Source organism: Neovison vison, chromosome 7 (assembly GCF_020171115.1).
Source record: "Neovison vison isolate M4711 chromosome 7, ASM_NN_V1, whole genome shotgun sequence".
In the NCBI taxonomy this organism is placed as follows: Eukaryota; Metazoa; Chordata; class Mammalia; order Carnivora; family Mustelidae; genus Neogale; species Neogale vison.
This window is the reverse complement of record NC_058097.1, coordinates 49,790,524-49,804,374: the sequence shown is the minus strand read 5'-3', so window position 1 is coordinate 49,804,374 and position 13,851 is coordinate 49,790,524. Positions and strand designations below refer to the sequence as shown.

At 47.9% G+C, this 13,851-nt stretch overlaps 1 protein-coding gene across 1 annotated transcript; it reads left to right on the top strand.

The window, feature by feature from the left end:
* Positions 1–2,456: 2,456 nt before the first annotated feature.
* Positions 2,457–12,132, top strand: LOC122911760 (sialic acid-binding Ig-like lectin 8). Its single transcript, XM_044256760.1, has 7 exons — positions 2,457–2,939; positions 3,144–3,422; positions 3,650–3,697; positions 4,532–4,789; positions 5,426–5,522; positions 5,822–5,918; positions 11,756–12,132. The coding sequence occupies exons 1-7, from the start codon at positions 2,495–2,497 to the stop codon at positions 11,930–11,932; spliced, it is 1,401 nt and encodes a 466-aa protein (XP_044112695.1). The 5' UTR covers positions 2,457–2,494; the 3' UTR covers positions 11,933–12,132.
* The last annotated feature ends 1,719 nt before the right edge of the window (positions 12,133–13,851 follow it).

Here is a 13,851-nt window from a genome sequence, read left to right as displayed (position 1 = left end):
TTGTTGAACGAATGAATGAAATTTCCTCTCTCATCTCATGGGAAGAGTTGATCATTCTTCCCTATCAGATTAACATAAGCTAACCATCTCCCAGCTCACTGGGTCCTGGGCTGACAACGATTGATGAAGTCGGGGTTGGAGGGGGCGTCCCTGTGTAGACAGTGGTGCATAAGACAGGGCACCGGTATGATCTGGGCAATTCATTTGCCCACTCTGGACCTCAGTGTCTTCTGAAAGTCAGAGAAGTGGGGCTAGAAGGCCTCCCAGCTCTGATGGCCTGTGGCTTTTAAGTTTCTCTTTTGCATACAGCTAGATTCTCTGTGGTTTCCCTGTGTCTCTCTTCCTCAGTCTTCTGTTTTTCTTTGCGAACTGGGGGCCATGGAAACAGACTGGGGATGGCCCAGCACTTCTGAGCCCAGAGATTCTCCAATTGGCCCTGCTGGGAGAGAATGGGTTGTCCAGGGCAGGGGGCCGGGGTGGAGGGATGGGGCGACAGGGAGAGACACGGCTACAAATGCAGGAATTGTTGATGGTGTGGGAGTATATATGCATGCTCAAATCCTGCCCCTTCCCTTCTCAGTGACCCCAGCACTGACTATACCCCTAGTTATGGGTATTGGTTCTGGGAAGGTGTTAAATGGGATGGACAGATTCACAAGGTTAAATGGAAGAAAAGAGACTGTAATTTTTTCTTTGCATACAAAGTCTTAAGAAAAACATGTGTAAGGCCATAGTATTAAAGGCAGAATGCTTGGGTGATAAAGCTATGAAGAAAAAATGAGGGAACAATTAGCATTAAAGTGACTCTCAGCAGGGCGCCTGGGTAGCTCAGTGGGTTAAAGCCTCTGCCTTCGGCTTGGGTCATGGTCCCGGGGTCCTGGGATCGAGCCCCATGTCCGGCTCTCCACTCAGCAGGGAGCCTGCTTCCTCCTCTCTCTCTGCCTGCCTCTCTGCCTACTTGCCATCTCTGTCAGTCAAATAAATAAATACATCTTTTTTAAAAAAAGTGACTCTCAGAGCTCGTTTGGGGGGAGTGGGGTGTGCGATAGGGATGGGGACCCAAGGGGACGGTCCAAGGTGCCTGCAATGCTCTATTTCTATCTTGTGATGAATCACTGAGTTGTTTTTGTGGCATCCTTCCTTTTTTTTTAAACGACAGAGAGAGGAAGGGAAGCAGGCTCCCCGCTGAGCAGAGCCCGATGTGGGGCTTGATCCCAGGGTCCTGGGATCATGACCTGAGCCGAAGGCAGAGGCATTAACCCACTGAGCCACCCAGGCGCCCCACAGGCATCCTTCTTTGTGTGTATCTTATATTCCTCCCCCTCCCCCTGCCAAATGTATCAAGAAAACCAACATCAGTGGGAGGAAGTGCCACCTACCAGGGCTCCCAGCACCTTCTCCCAGTCCCTAGCCACACAAAGCTAACCTTCTGTGAATTCAAGTGCACACCTCTTCTCTCACCCAGTCCTCGCCATCTTGAGGGTGGATGGCACCTAGCTGGCATCCTCCCCGCCCCCGTGTCCCCTGCACTTCCGACTCCTGGGAGAAAAACCTGTAGGCTGTGGAGCAATGAAGAGGAGCATGGCCCCGTGAAGTACCAGTGGTGAAGAAATTGTCCTGGCACCAGACAGTCACGAGGAAGGGGGAAAGGGGAACTTTCTATCCCTTTCAAAATCTGCCCCTTCTCTTCTGCACTTCTCCCCACAGCAACCCCGCTTACAACCACAGCCTCAGGTTCCCTTTCCTCCTTTGAGTCAGGCACCCCTCAACATTCTTGGAGTCTTCGCCTCCACTGCCCGAGTGTCCCTTCTGCCCAAGCTTCCTGTGACACAACCTCCCACGTGGGGGGACAGTAGCCCCTCACTCTGCCTCTGGCCCCTGTCACAGGGGGCTCCAGGTGCCGGACACTTACCATCTCCCCATCAGACAGTGACTCTTGGGGCAGCGGCTGGGGCTAGTCTGTGACTTCACGAGCAGGGAGGGGATGACCCCTGCGTGGATGCCAAGGGCGGGAGGACAGTTGGCCTCCTCATGCCCCCAGGCCTGGCCTCCCCCACCTGTTGAGTCCTTGTGTCCTGCCCCCAGCAGGGCTGACTTCCACAGCCTGAGATTCAGGGGGTCTGGCCAGAAGGGACCCATTTTCACTTTGCAGAAAACAATCCCAGAGGGAGGCAGTATCAGCAGGGAGACGGGAGATGGGGTTCGAGCCCTGCACAGGGGGTGAATTTGGCTCCCTGAGGGCTCTCACCCTCTCTGGCCTCCAGGCCCAGCGTCCCCAGGAGTGGACACGTGGTGGCGGATGGCTGATTCCCAGCGGTTGTCCTGGCCCTGACAGTGTCTAGGTGTGAAGTTCCTCCTCTGAGGAGGGTCACTGTTCTGACATCACCTGCATCTTCCTCTTGGGGCTTCCTCTGATTATTGCAACTTTTAGTTCCTGAGAGACCAACCCTAAGAAACAGACACTCTGGGGACCCTGGCACTGCCAAGGCCGGACATGCTTCTGCTGCTATTGGCCCTGCTCTGGAGGAGGGAGGGGGCTGACGGTCAGAGGTGGCCCGAGAAGGGGGTCCAGAAAGTTTGCAGTCTGCAAGTGAATGGCTTGGTGACTGTGCAAGAGGGCCTGTGTGTGTTTGTGCCCTGCAACTTCTGGAACCCTGAGAATTACAGGTCTGACTTAACCTCAGCTCTCGGCTACTGGTTCCAGGAAGGGGCTGTTGTACATCACGATGCTCCAGTGGCGACAAACAACCCAGATCGTAAAGTGCGGGAGGACACCCAGGGCCGATTCCACCTCCTTGGGGACCCCCAGGCCTACAACTGCTCCCTGGATATCAGAGATGCACAGAGAAGGGACTCGGGGACATACTTCTTCAGGGTGGAGAGACAGTCTTCTGTGAGCTGCAGTTATAAACAGAACCTGCTTTCCGTGCAAGTGACAGGTAAGAAGGAGACCCCAGGAAAGGCCACATGGGAAGGACGGGGGTCCTGGGTCAGAGCTGGGATGGGACTCCCCCTCCTGGGAGGGGTTGCGGGTAACACAAGTCAAGGTTCAGAAGCAGGAGCTGGACCAAAGCCTGAGGCTTCTCTCAGGGTCTCACCTCGGACCCTCCTCCTGATTCCCCTGTCTCCCCTTCTCCTCACAGCTCTGAACTACACACCTGACATCCTCATCCCGGGGACCCTGGAATCTGGACACCCCAGGAACCTTACCTGCTCTGTGCCCTGGGCCTGTGAGAGGAGCACACCGCCCATCTTCTCTTGGACGTCAGCTGCCCTCACCTCCCTGGGCCCCAGGACTCACCTCTCCTCCGTTATCACTCTCACCCCACGGCCCCAGGACCATGGCATGCCCCTCACCTGTCAGGTGACCTTGCCTGGGGCCAGAGTGACCACAGTGAAGACCATCCACCTCAATGTGTCCTGTGAGAGCCAGGCCAGGAATCCCTGGGTCCCTGATGGTGTCATGAGGGCAGCGGGTGGGGGGTCAGGGCCTGGGGCATTGGGTGCTGGTCCCAAAATCTGGACTGGAAGAGGGTCAGGAGGACACCTGTCTCCATTCTTTCTCCACTTATGCAGCTGTTGGGGACAGAGGGCCAATGTCCACGAGCCCTCCCTATTGACATGAATCCTCCATGTCTTTCTGTCCCAGACTCTCCGCAGAACTTGACAGTAACTGTCTCCCAGGGAAATGGCACAGGTAGGATAGAGCTTTCTCCTGGGGTGTGGGGAGCAAGGGCAGGGCCAGGGTCATCCCCTTTCCTAGCCTCCATGTTGCTGTGAGCAACTGTCCCCTTCAGCTGCCTCCTCCTCCACTTCTGCACCACCCCCCACCCCAGCTCTGTTATCAGAAGAGGAGAACAGGGCAACGTGCACACAGCACATCTGCCCTTTATCATGCATCTCCTGACTCCTTCTTCATCTTTTATCCTCCCTAGCAACTGTTTATTTAAGTACTTCTGAAGAGGTAAAGCAGTCACACAGACAAATATTCAAAATGCACAGCAGAGTCTGTCCTCAGATGCCCAGTCTCCTCCTGGGAAGTGACCAGTGTCCATAGTCTGCTCTGAGTCTTGCTGTGTTTGCCTGGACGATCTGAGGGGTCCTGTAATATCAGTAGTACAGACTGTCCTCGATCTCCTCCGAGACTGTGCGGTATTCCTTCCCGTGGATGGATTCTGATTCTGTTTGAGTCTTCCGATGGGAGATCATGGCATCCATTTTATTCTATTAGCTGAAAGGCTACAATGAGTAATCTTTTGTCTCCTGCACAACTCTGTATATGTATGTCTGGGGGATAAGTCCCTAAAAGCAAAATGTAGCTTTTATGTTCTTTCCACGTTGAGATATGTGGCCAGTTGTCCTGAACGGAGGATTGACAAGGGTGCATTCCCACCAACAAGGGGGAAAAAAACATGCCTTTTCCTGCACCTCAACCTACTTCTGTTTCTCTGTCCCCTCATCCAGTCTGTTTTCAAATCCTGCTTTCGCTCTCTCTTTTTGTCTCTCTGACCCTCTGTCTCTTTTTCTCCAGCACCTACAGCCCTGGAAAACGGCTCATCTTTTTCAGTCCTGGAGGACCAGTCCCTGCACCTGGTCTGTGTTGTCAATAGCAACCCCCCTGCCAGGCTGTACTGGGCCCGGGGGAGCCTGACCCTGTGTTCCTCAAATCCCTTGAACTCTGGGGTGCTGGAGCTGCCTCGAGTGCAGGAGAAAGATGAAGGGGAATTCACCTGCCGAGCTCAGAACCTGCTGGGCTCTCAGCACGTCTCCCTGAGGCTCTCCCTGCAGAGTGAGTGCACCTGTGTGTGTGTAAGGGGGTGCTGGGGGAGAACAATCTCACTGCCCCCAGGACCTCCAGCAGCCTCTGAGCCTTACAGGGAAGCTCAACTCTGGTCTGTGCTCCCCTGTGAGGCCAAGATTTTCCCTGCCACCTATAGTTTCATTGTCCTCTTCCTGCCAGACCAGGGCTGTAGGGTAGGGTGAAGCCTGGGAGGGGAAGGACATGGGTCTTGAAGGAGAGGGGCTGGGGCCTGCACAGGTGTGTCCAGGGACACAGATCCTTGATTTGTGGGACAGGGAGGAAGGTGAGGCAAGTGAAGCACTCACCAGAGCACAAAATTCAAGGAGAAGCCCCCAAAACTTCAGTAATAAGAAGTAATACTGCATTGCAGTGTTTTTAAAAATATAAATGAATGCAAAATAAATATTACCATGAACCCAATATCCACATTTTAAATACAGACAGGCTGTACTTCAGCATCTGTTTGCCTCTCTCACCTGGCCCTAATCCCCTCCCCAAGACCCGGGTGCCCCTGTTTGGAGTCTGGCAGAGGGGCTAGAAAATGGGAATCTGGGATCCTACAGGGAGTGGGAGATCGTACCGAGTTCTTGGAGAGGAATCACCAATAATCCAATCTGTCTGCAGGAAAAGCATGGCCTTTTTCTGAGAGGTTGCTGGGGGCTGCTGGGGGAGCAGGTGTTATGGCTCTATTCTTCCTGTGTCTCTGCATCATCGTCATCGTGTGAGCATTGACCCTGGGGGTGGAGGGAAAACCCCCGGGTGGAAAGGGCAGGCGGGCCCAGAATAGAGGGACTTGGATGGCTCAAGACCCTAAAGCAAGGGCAGGAAGGAGGTCGATGGCACCTGGGTGAGTCTGTCACAGAACTCTGGCCCCACTGTCGAGGATGGGGAAGCCTACATTCTTCCACTCTCCTACCTCCATTACCCTCCAGCCCTTGAGAGAGAACAGAGGAGGGAGTCAGTCTGCTTATAGCATGCTGAACTGATCAGACTGAAAGGCTCTCTGGTCTCTTTTCTCAGAGTGAGGTCCTGCAGGAAGAAAGCCACAAGGTCAGCAATGAGCATCAGGAACATGGGCATGGAAGGTGTAAACTCTGTCACAAGGTCGGTCTCTCAGGTGAGTGACCTGGGCGACTTGCCATTGAGCATCCATCCTGGACACCTCCCCCTAGGATGGCCCCCAGGATTGTTGCTCAGCATGGTCCAAAGGTGCTCTCCTTATCTCCTCCTCTTCCTCCTTAAGGATTCCCCTTCTTTGTGACAACACAACCACCCCCTCCTCTTTCTTTCAGGCCAGGCATGGAGGAGTCACCTTCTCTTTGTCCTCCCTTTCTTCTCCTAAAACCCCAAATTCACCATGTCTTGTCTATTTTTCCTCTTAAGGACAGCTAGCATCAGCACCCCCTCCCATCTTGACTCCCATCATTGCCAAGGCTTCAGAATCTTTTCCCTGGACCCCCTCACCCTCTTGCCTCTCACCTCCCTTGTTCTACACCAAGCAGTCATCTAAAAACCCATCACTATTCAGTTCCTCTGCGTTTGAACTGCTTGTCTCCACTGTCTAGACCAGAGGCTGGCAACTTTTTCTAATCTAGGGCCATATAGGTATTTTTGGGTTTGCAGACTTTACCTTCAATTGTAAGCATTCAACTCTGCTGTTGTCAAGTAAAAGCAGCCATAGACCATATGTAAATGAATGAGCACAGATGTGTTCCAATAAAACTTTATTTACAGACACAGGCAGTGGGCTGTATTTGATCTATGGGCTATAGTTTGTGGACCCATCACCCAGAGAATAGAGTCCAAACTCCTTACCCTGCAGCCCGGCATATTCCGACCAAACACGTCTCCAGAAGGACTAGGATTAGGGTGAAGTGAGGGAAGAACTTGCTGCAGATGCAAAACTTAACGTAGTGCTCAAAAATATCAGTAATCCAGAATAATGTCTTAATATACTATTTTTTAAAAAAGTGAAATTAAGGCAAAAAAACCACGATAAGGAAAATACCAAAAAACTCTAAAGAATGACAGGATCAGTAGACTAAAGTTAGTTAAAAATTACGTAAGATCATAATTGAGTTTAGAGAAATTGTCAAACATGGCAGCATTCTCAAATGAAAACTAGAGAAGGGAGAAGTTGATTTTAAAAATGTCCTCTCTACATTTGCTTTCAGCAAAACCAGAAAAGCAAAATTATCAAAAATGCTGATTTGGATATAAATAAAATCTTTAAACTGAAAGTAATGTTTTATTACACACACTCTTCAAGTTTTCAATAATATTTCAATTATTTTAATGTGAAAAAATAACCATTAAAAATACACAAAAACATTTTTCAGGGGCACACATGTCTTCTTTGGTCTCAAGCTCCAAATGGTTCAGAAAGTCACTCTTACTTTCTACTCCATCGACTTCTCTGAACAAGGTTATTTGTGCCCCTGGATCTTTGCATGGGCTGTTCCTTTCTCCTCAGATGCTTTACCCTCTCATTACCACTTCTTCATTCCTGCTCAGCCTTCATGATCCAATGTAAATATCACACTTTTCATCCATTTATATTCAGAGTCTGACTGGAAGCCTTTGCAGGATTTTGAGCAAAGTGCTATGTAGGCTTTCATTCATTAATTCATTCAGGAAATGTTACTGAGCATGTGCCAAGTGACAGGCATTTCATCTGCCAAAGATTCATCTATGAAAAAAATCTGGGGTCGGGGGCACCTGGGTGACTCAGACAGTTAAGTATTGGCTCAGGTCATGATTCTGGGGTCTGGGATCGAGTCCCACATCAGTCTCCCTGCTTCTCCCTCTCCCTCTCCCTTTGCCATTCCCCCCACTTGTGCTCTGGCTCTATCTCTCTGTCAAGTAAATAAAATATTTTTTTAAAAAAGAAAAGAAAAAAATTCCATCTCAGGCTCAGTAAGTTTTAGTCTAGACATAGGGATATAACCAATCAATCAAACAACCAAACCACAAATAAGTGACTACAATGGAAAGGACAGACCTGTACTTTGGGGGCAACGCAGGGCACAGAAACTGGGAATGATGGGGAGATGGCTTATGTTTTATTGTTGTTGTTATTCTTTATTTTATTTTGATAAACTTACCACCTAGCCATCTTTAAATGTACAGTTGTGCAACCAATTTCCAGAACATTTTCATCTTGCAAAACAAACTCTGTATGTACCCATTGAACAACAACAAACCACTTCCCCTGCTGCTCCAGCCCTGAAACCACCATTCTATTTTCTGTTTCTGTAAGTTTGATGACTTTACATACCTCATGTAAGTGGAACCATGCAGCTTTTGTCTTTTTGCGACTGGCTTATTTCACTTAGCATATTATCCTCTAAGTTTACCCATGCTGTAGCCTGTGACAAGATGTCCTTTTTCTAAAGGTTTATTTATTTTTTATTTGAGAGAGAGAGAGAGAGAGAGAGAAGTGTGAGGTGAGGGGGAGGGACAGAGAGGGAGAGAAAGAGAATCTTAAGCAGACTCCCCACTGAGCAAGGAGCCCAATGTGGGGTTCAACCCCACAACCCTGAAATCATGACCTGAGCTGAAATCAAGAGTCAGACACTCAACCGACTGAGACACCCAAGTGCCACAGGTGTCCTTCTTTCTAAAGACTGAATAATATCCTGTTGTATGTATACAGCACATTTTCTTTATCACATTTCACATATCACATTTTTCTTTATCATTTTCTTTATCCATCATCTGCTGATGGATACTAGGATCATTCCACCTCTAGCTACTGTAAACAATGTACAATGAACAAGGCAATGTAAATATCTTTTTGAGATTCTGCTTTCCATTTTTTTCTTTTTGATAAATACTCATAAGTGGAATTGCTGGATCATGGGAGTTTTCATTTTAACTTTTTTGAGAAGCCACCATACTCCCTTGCCTCTTGGCTGCACCATTTTCCTTTCCCACCAACAGTACATAGAGTTCATTTTTTCCACATCCTTACCAACACTTATTGTTTTTTATTTTTTGCCTCTTAAAATATTTTGTTTATTTATTAGAGAGAGAGAGAGTAAGAGAAAGCATAAGTGGAAGGGGAGGGGCAGAGGGAAAGAGAGAGAGAAGTAGACTCCTTGTTGAGAGCTGAGCCTGACTTGGGGCTTGATCCCAAGACCCTGAGATCATGACCTGAGCCAAAGACAGATGCTTAACTGACTGAGCCACCCAGGTGTCCCTATTTTTGTATTTTTATAGTGGGCGTCCTCATGGGTGTGAGAGGATATCTCTTGTAGTTTTGATTTGCATTTTTCTAATGATTACTCGTGAATGTCTTGCGTAGGCTTATTAGCCATTTCTATGTCTTCTTTGGCAAAATGTCTAATTCAAGGTTTTTTTTTTTACCCATTTAAATAACTGGGTTATTTTGTTGTTGTTGTTGTTGAGTCATGGAAGTTCTTCATATATTCTGGATATTAACATCTTTTCAGATACATGATTTGCAAACATTCTGTGCCATTATGTAGGTTGTTCTGTGGTTTTCGTTAGTGATGATTAAGCAAAGACATGAAGGACCCTTAAGACTTTGCAATCTATTGTGCACAAAGAGCACTCTGGGAAGAAGAAATAGCAGGTGCAAATGCTCAGAAACAAGATGCAGACCAGTGAGTGGAGGACCAGCAGGAAGTCTGTGCAATTAGACAGAGGGAGGCAAGTACCAACAGGCAGGAAATTAATTTGGAGAAGTCAGGGTATGTGTAAATCATGTCTGCACACCTAGTCTGCTGTGGGCATCTGGAGATGTTTAAAAAAAAAAAAAGAAGGACATGACTTTCATTTTCACAGATCCCCCTGCTTACCATGTGTAAGAGACTGTACGTAGCAGGGGAGTTAGAAAGGAGGCTGGAGAAGCATTCAGGTATGAGATGATGATGATGACCAGAACCAGGATGGCATGAGAGATGGGCATGATTGCATCCTGATGAAGTCTGAAATTAAAACCAATGGGAATTGCTAATGGATTAGGGGTGGGATATGACTGACTGAAAGGGGTCCAGGATGACTCCTAGATTTTTTCACTGAGTAGCTAGAAAAGTGGAGGCATCAATCATTGTGCTTGAGAAAATTGTAGGAGGAAGAGATTTGGGGGAGAAAGAGTTCAGTTGGAATATATGTGTTTTGGACAAGGGAAACGGGATTTTAATTACACCATCAGATCAAAGGCCACAGTTCAAGAGAGGGAATGGACTGGTGGTAAGGCTTTGGGAGCCATTAGCCTATAGATGACATGAAGACAACTGAGTAGATGAGGTCACAAGGTGAAGCTGAAGAAGGAAAAAGTCTGGGGCCCCTCTCCTACTTAGAGTTCAGGGAAATGGAGGGCAACCAGCAAAGTGTCTGGCAGGTCAGTTGATGAATACCTTGTGATTAAGAAAAGAAAGGCTTTTACATAGGGAAGACATGCAATGGGGTCATCCGCTGTTGCAAAGTCCAGAGAGGCAGGAACTGAAAAGGGAACATTTAGATTTCACTAAGCAGAGGTCTTGATAACAGGAGTGTCAGGAAGTGTGTGTGTGTGTGTGTGTGTGTGTGTGTGTTAATTTGAATAACAAGATTTTTTAAAAAAGATTTTATTTATTTATTTGACAGACAGAGATCACAAGCAGGCAGAGAGGCAGGCAGAGAGAGAGAGGGAGGAAGCAGGCTCCCTGCTGAGCAGAGAGCCTGTTGCAGAGCTTGATCCCAGGACCCTGGGATCACAGGGCTCCATCCCAGGACCTTGGGACCATGACCTGAGCTGAAGGCAGAGGCTTTAACCCACTGAGCCACCCAGGTGCCCCTAAAGGGTTCTCATCTAGAGGGGGCAGCAGAGATGGGTGCCTCCCAACCCCGGTCAGCACCTTTCACTCTGCAGTAATGAATGGCTATACATTTAGTGGCCTCCAACAGCATAATTTTGTCATCTTATCATTCCAGAGGTCCCAAGTCCAAAATGGGTTTCACTGGGTTAAAGTCAAGGTGTTGGCAAGCAGGCCTGAGCTCCTTCTGGAAGCCCCAGGGGAGAATGCATTTTCTTGCCTTTTCCAGCTTCTGGAGGCGACTGGATGGCCCTGGTCTCATCTTCAAGGCCAGAAGCATCTTCAAATCTGCCTCTGCCTTCTTTCACTTGTAAAGAGAAAGACCCTTGTGATTACACTGACCACATCCAGATAATCCAGGACAATCTCCCCATCTCAACATGGTTAATTTAATTCCATCCCAAAGTCCCTTTTGCCATATAAGGTAACATATCCATAGATTCCAGGGGATTAGGATGTGGGCATTTTGGAGGGTCTGTTTTTCTGCCTATTTCACAGGGACATGATTTCTTTCACTGACTGACATTCCACCAAACTGTGAGCTACCTAAGGACAGGTGCTATACTCAAATCAAGGCTTTGTAACTCTCTCTCCCTTACCCAGTTCCTGTCCATTATATAATAATTCACAGTTAGATATTTATTTATTTAACACTTCTTGCCTCCTCCCTAGGTTAAAAAGTAAGCTGCAAGGGGAAAAAAAGAGTAAGTTGCAAGAGGTCAGGGCTTATGTCTGGTATATGCATTACGGTGTCCAGCTCAGGGCTGCATGCACAGGGGGTCCTCAGTAGGACACCAGGCTTTGGGGTCAGGAAGAACTTGGACTGGATCCTGGCTTCACCAGGGATTTTGAACAAGCTACTTCCTTGGTTTACCCTCTATTTTCATAGTGATAAAATAAGGACAATAATACCTTCTTTATGGGGTTGTTATGGGAAGTTAATGAGATTCACAAGCACCAAATAAAGTGCTATGTATTAAATATTTGAGGAAAGTATGCCTGGAGGAGATTCCACGAGAATATACGTGGGATGAATGGATGAAGGAATTCATGGGTCTCTCTCCTGGGTACTCTCTGTCTTATCCTGTCCCCACCATTCTGCTCTGACTCCTTTTTCTCTCCCTCCACTCAGGGTCCCCTGATTGAATCCTGGGTAGGCAGCCTTCCCCCAGATGTGGCTACCCTCTCCTTGGGGGAGGAAGAAGAGCTCCATTATGCATCCCTCAGCTTTCATGGGACAGACACTTGGGGCCAGCAGGAACAGGTGCCAACTGGTACTGAATACTCCGAGATCAAGATTCACAAATGAGAGCCTGCTGAGACCCAGCCCTGGCTTGGGGGATCTTGGCTGCTGAGGGGCAAAGAAAAAGTCAGTCTGATTCCTGTAGAACTAAAAGGCCTGCAGGCGATGAGTTGTAAGTACACAGCTTTAGAACACAGGCTAAAAGAACACAGGCTTTAGGAACAGTTTCAAGTTCAAAACCACACGCCACCCCTTTACTAAGCAAGTGACAGACCAATCCCTACTTTTCAGTGTCTCAGTTTCCCACTCTGTGAAACAGGGATGAGAACCCCTAGCTGCAAGTTCTTGGTGGGAATTACAGTAGGAAAATCCAGTCAGAGCTCCTGGCACAAAGTGTATGTTGACCATATGCTGGATCCCTGTGCTCTGAGCAGAAAAGTCTTCCTGAGAATTTTCCTGACTCTGGAGGGTTCCAGCAGCAGCCCTCACTCTCACCTGCTGACATGCCTCCTCCTGGAACATACTTCCCACTAGGTCTTCCTCTGCCTCTGTCCTTGAAAGCCAAGCTCAAGAGGTAGACTTCTGGGTTCAGAAGGGAGTCAAGCAGTGGGACATGATCTCTCCCTGTGGAGACAAACCAAACCTATGAGGAAGGTTCCCAAATGAGTCAGTACATACATATGTTTACATGCATAAACTGGCAAATTGGTTCCAAAATTTACATAGAAATGTGAAGGATCTAGAATAGCAAAAACAGTCTGGTGAAAGAAGAACACAGTTGGCGAAATAAGACTACTACAGAGCTAGAGAAACCAAGACACTGTGGTGGGGAAGAGAACAAAGTCTAATTAGAGTGTGTATATATAGCTAATCGAACAGGTCCAAGTCTATTCAGTTGGGGAAGGAGGAACTTTTTTTTTTTAAAAGATTTTATTTATTTATTTGACAGACAGAGATCACAAGTAGGCAGAGAGGCAGGCAGAGAGAGAGAGAGAGGAGGAAGCAGGCTCCCTGCAGAGCAGAGAGCCCGATGTAGGGCTCGATCCCAGGACCCTGGGATCATGACCGGAGCCTAAGGCAGAGGCTTTAATCCACTGAGCCACCCAGGTGCCCCAAGGAGGGACTTTTTAACAAATGGCCATAGAACAAGTGGATCAAGGTTTAGAAACAATGAACCTTGACCCCTTTCTCATGTCACATGCAAAACATTAGTCTGAGGTGAATCATAAACCTAGAGGTGAAAACTATAGAGGTTTTATAATTGTGCTGCCCAGTGGTAGCCACTGGCCGCGCATGGCATTTAAGACATGCTATACTAGGGGTGCCTGGGTGGCTCAGTCACTTAGAACATCTGACTCTTGATTTCAGCTAGTGCTGTGATCTCAGGGTCCAGGATAGAGCCCTGCATCTGGCTTGCTCCATGAGGAGTCTGCTTGCTCCTTTCCCTCTATTCCTTCCCACCCTCCTGCTTGCACTCTCTCTCTCAAACAGATAAGTAATTCTTTTTTTAAAAAAATATGTGCTACACTACTGGGTATTTACCCTAAAGATACAAACGTAGTGATCCAAAGGGGCACATGCACCCGAATGTTTATAGCAGCAATGTCCACAATAGCCAAACTATGGAAAGAACCTAGATGTCCATCAACAGATGAATGGATAAAGAAGATGTGGTATATATACACAATGGAATACTATGCAGCCATCAAAAGAAATGAAATCTTGCCATTTGCGACAACATGGATGGAACTAGAGCGTATCATGCTCAGCGAAATAAGTCAAGCGGAGAAAGACAACTATCATATGATCTCCCTGATATGAGGAAGTGGTGATGCAACATGGGGGCTTAAGTGGGTAGGAGAAGAATAAATGAAACAAGATGGGATTGGGAGGGAGACAAACCATAAATGACTCTTAATCTCACAAAACAAACTGAGGGTTGCTGGGGGGAGGGGGGTTGGGAGAAGGGGGTGGGGTTATGGACA

Bases quoted from the DNA above. Each gene is read 5' to 3' on its own strand.
- LOC122911760 (XM_044256760.1), top strand. From the start codon at position 2,495: ATGCTTCTGCTGCTATTGGCCCTGCTCTGGAGGAGGGAGGGGGCTGAC. The intron at 3,423-3,649 runs GTGAGAGCCAGG...TTTCTGTCCCAG, and splicing joins CATCCACCTCAATGTGTCCT to ACTCTCCGCAGAACTTGACA. The intron at 5,523-5,821 runs GTGAGCATTGAC...CTCTTTTCTCAG, and splicing joins CTCTGCATCATCGTCATCGT to AGTGAGGTCCTGCAGGAAGA.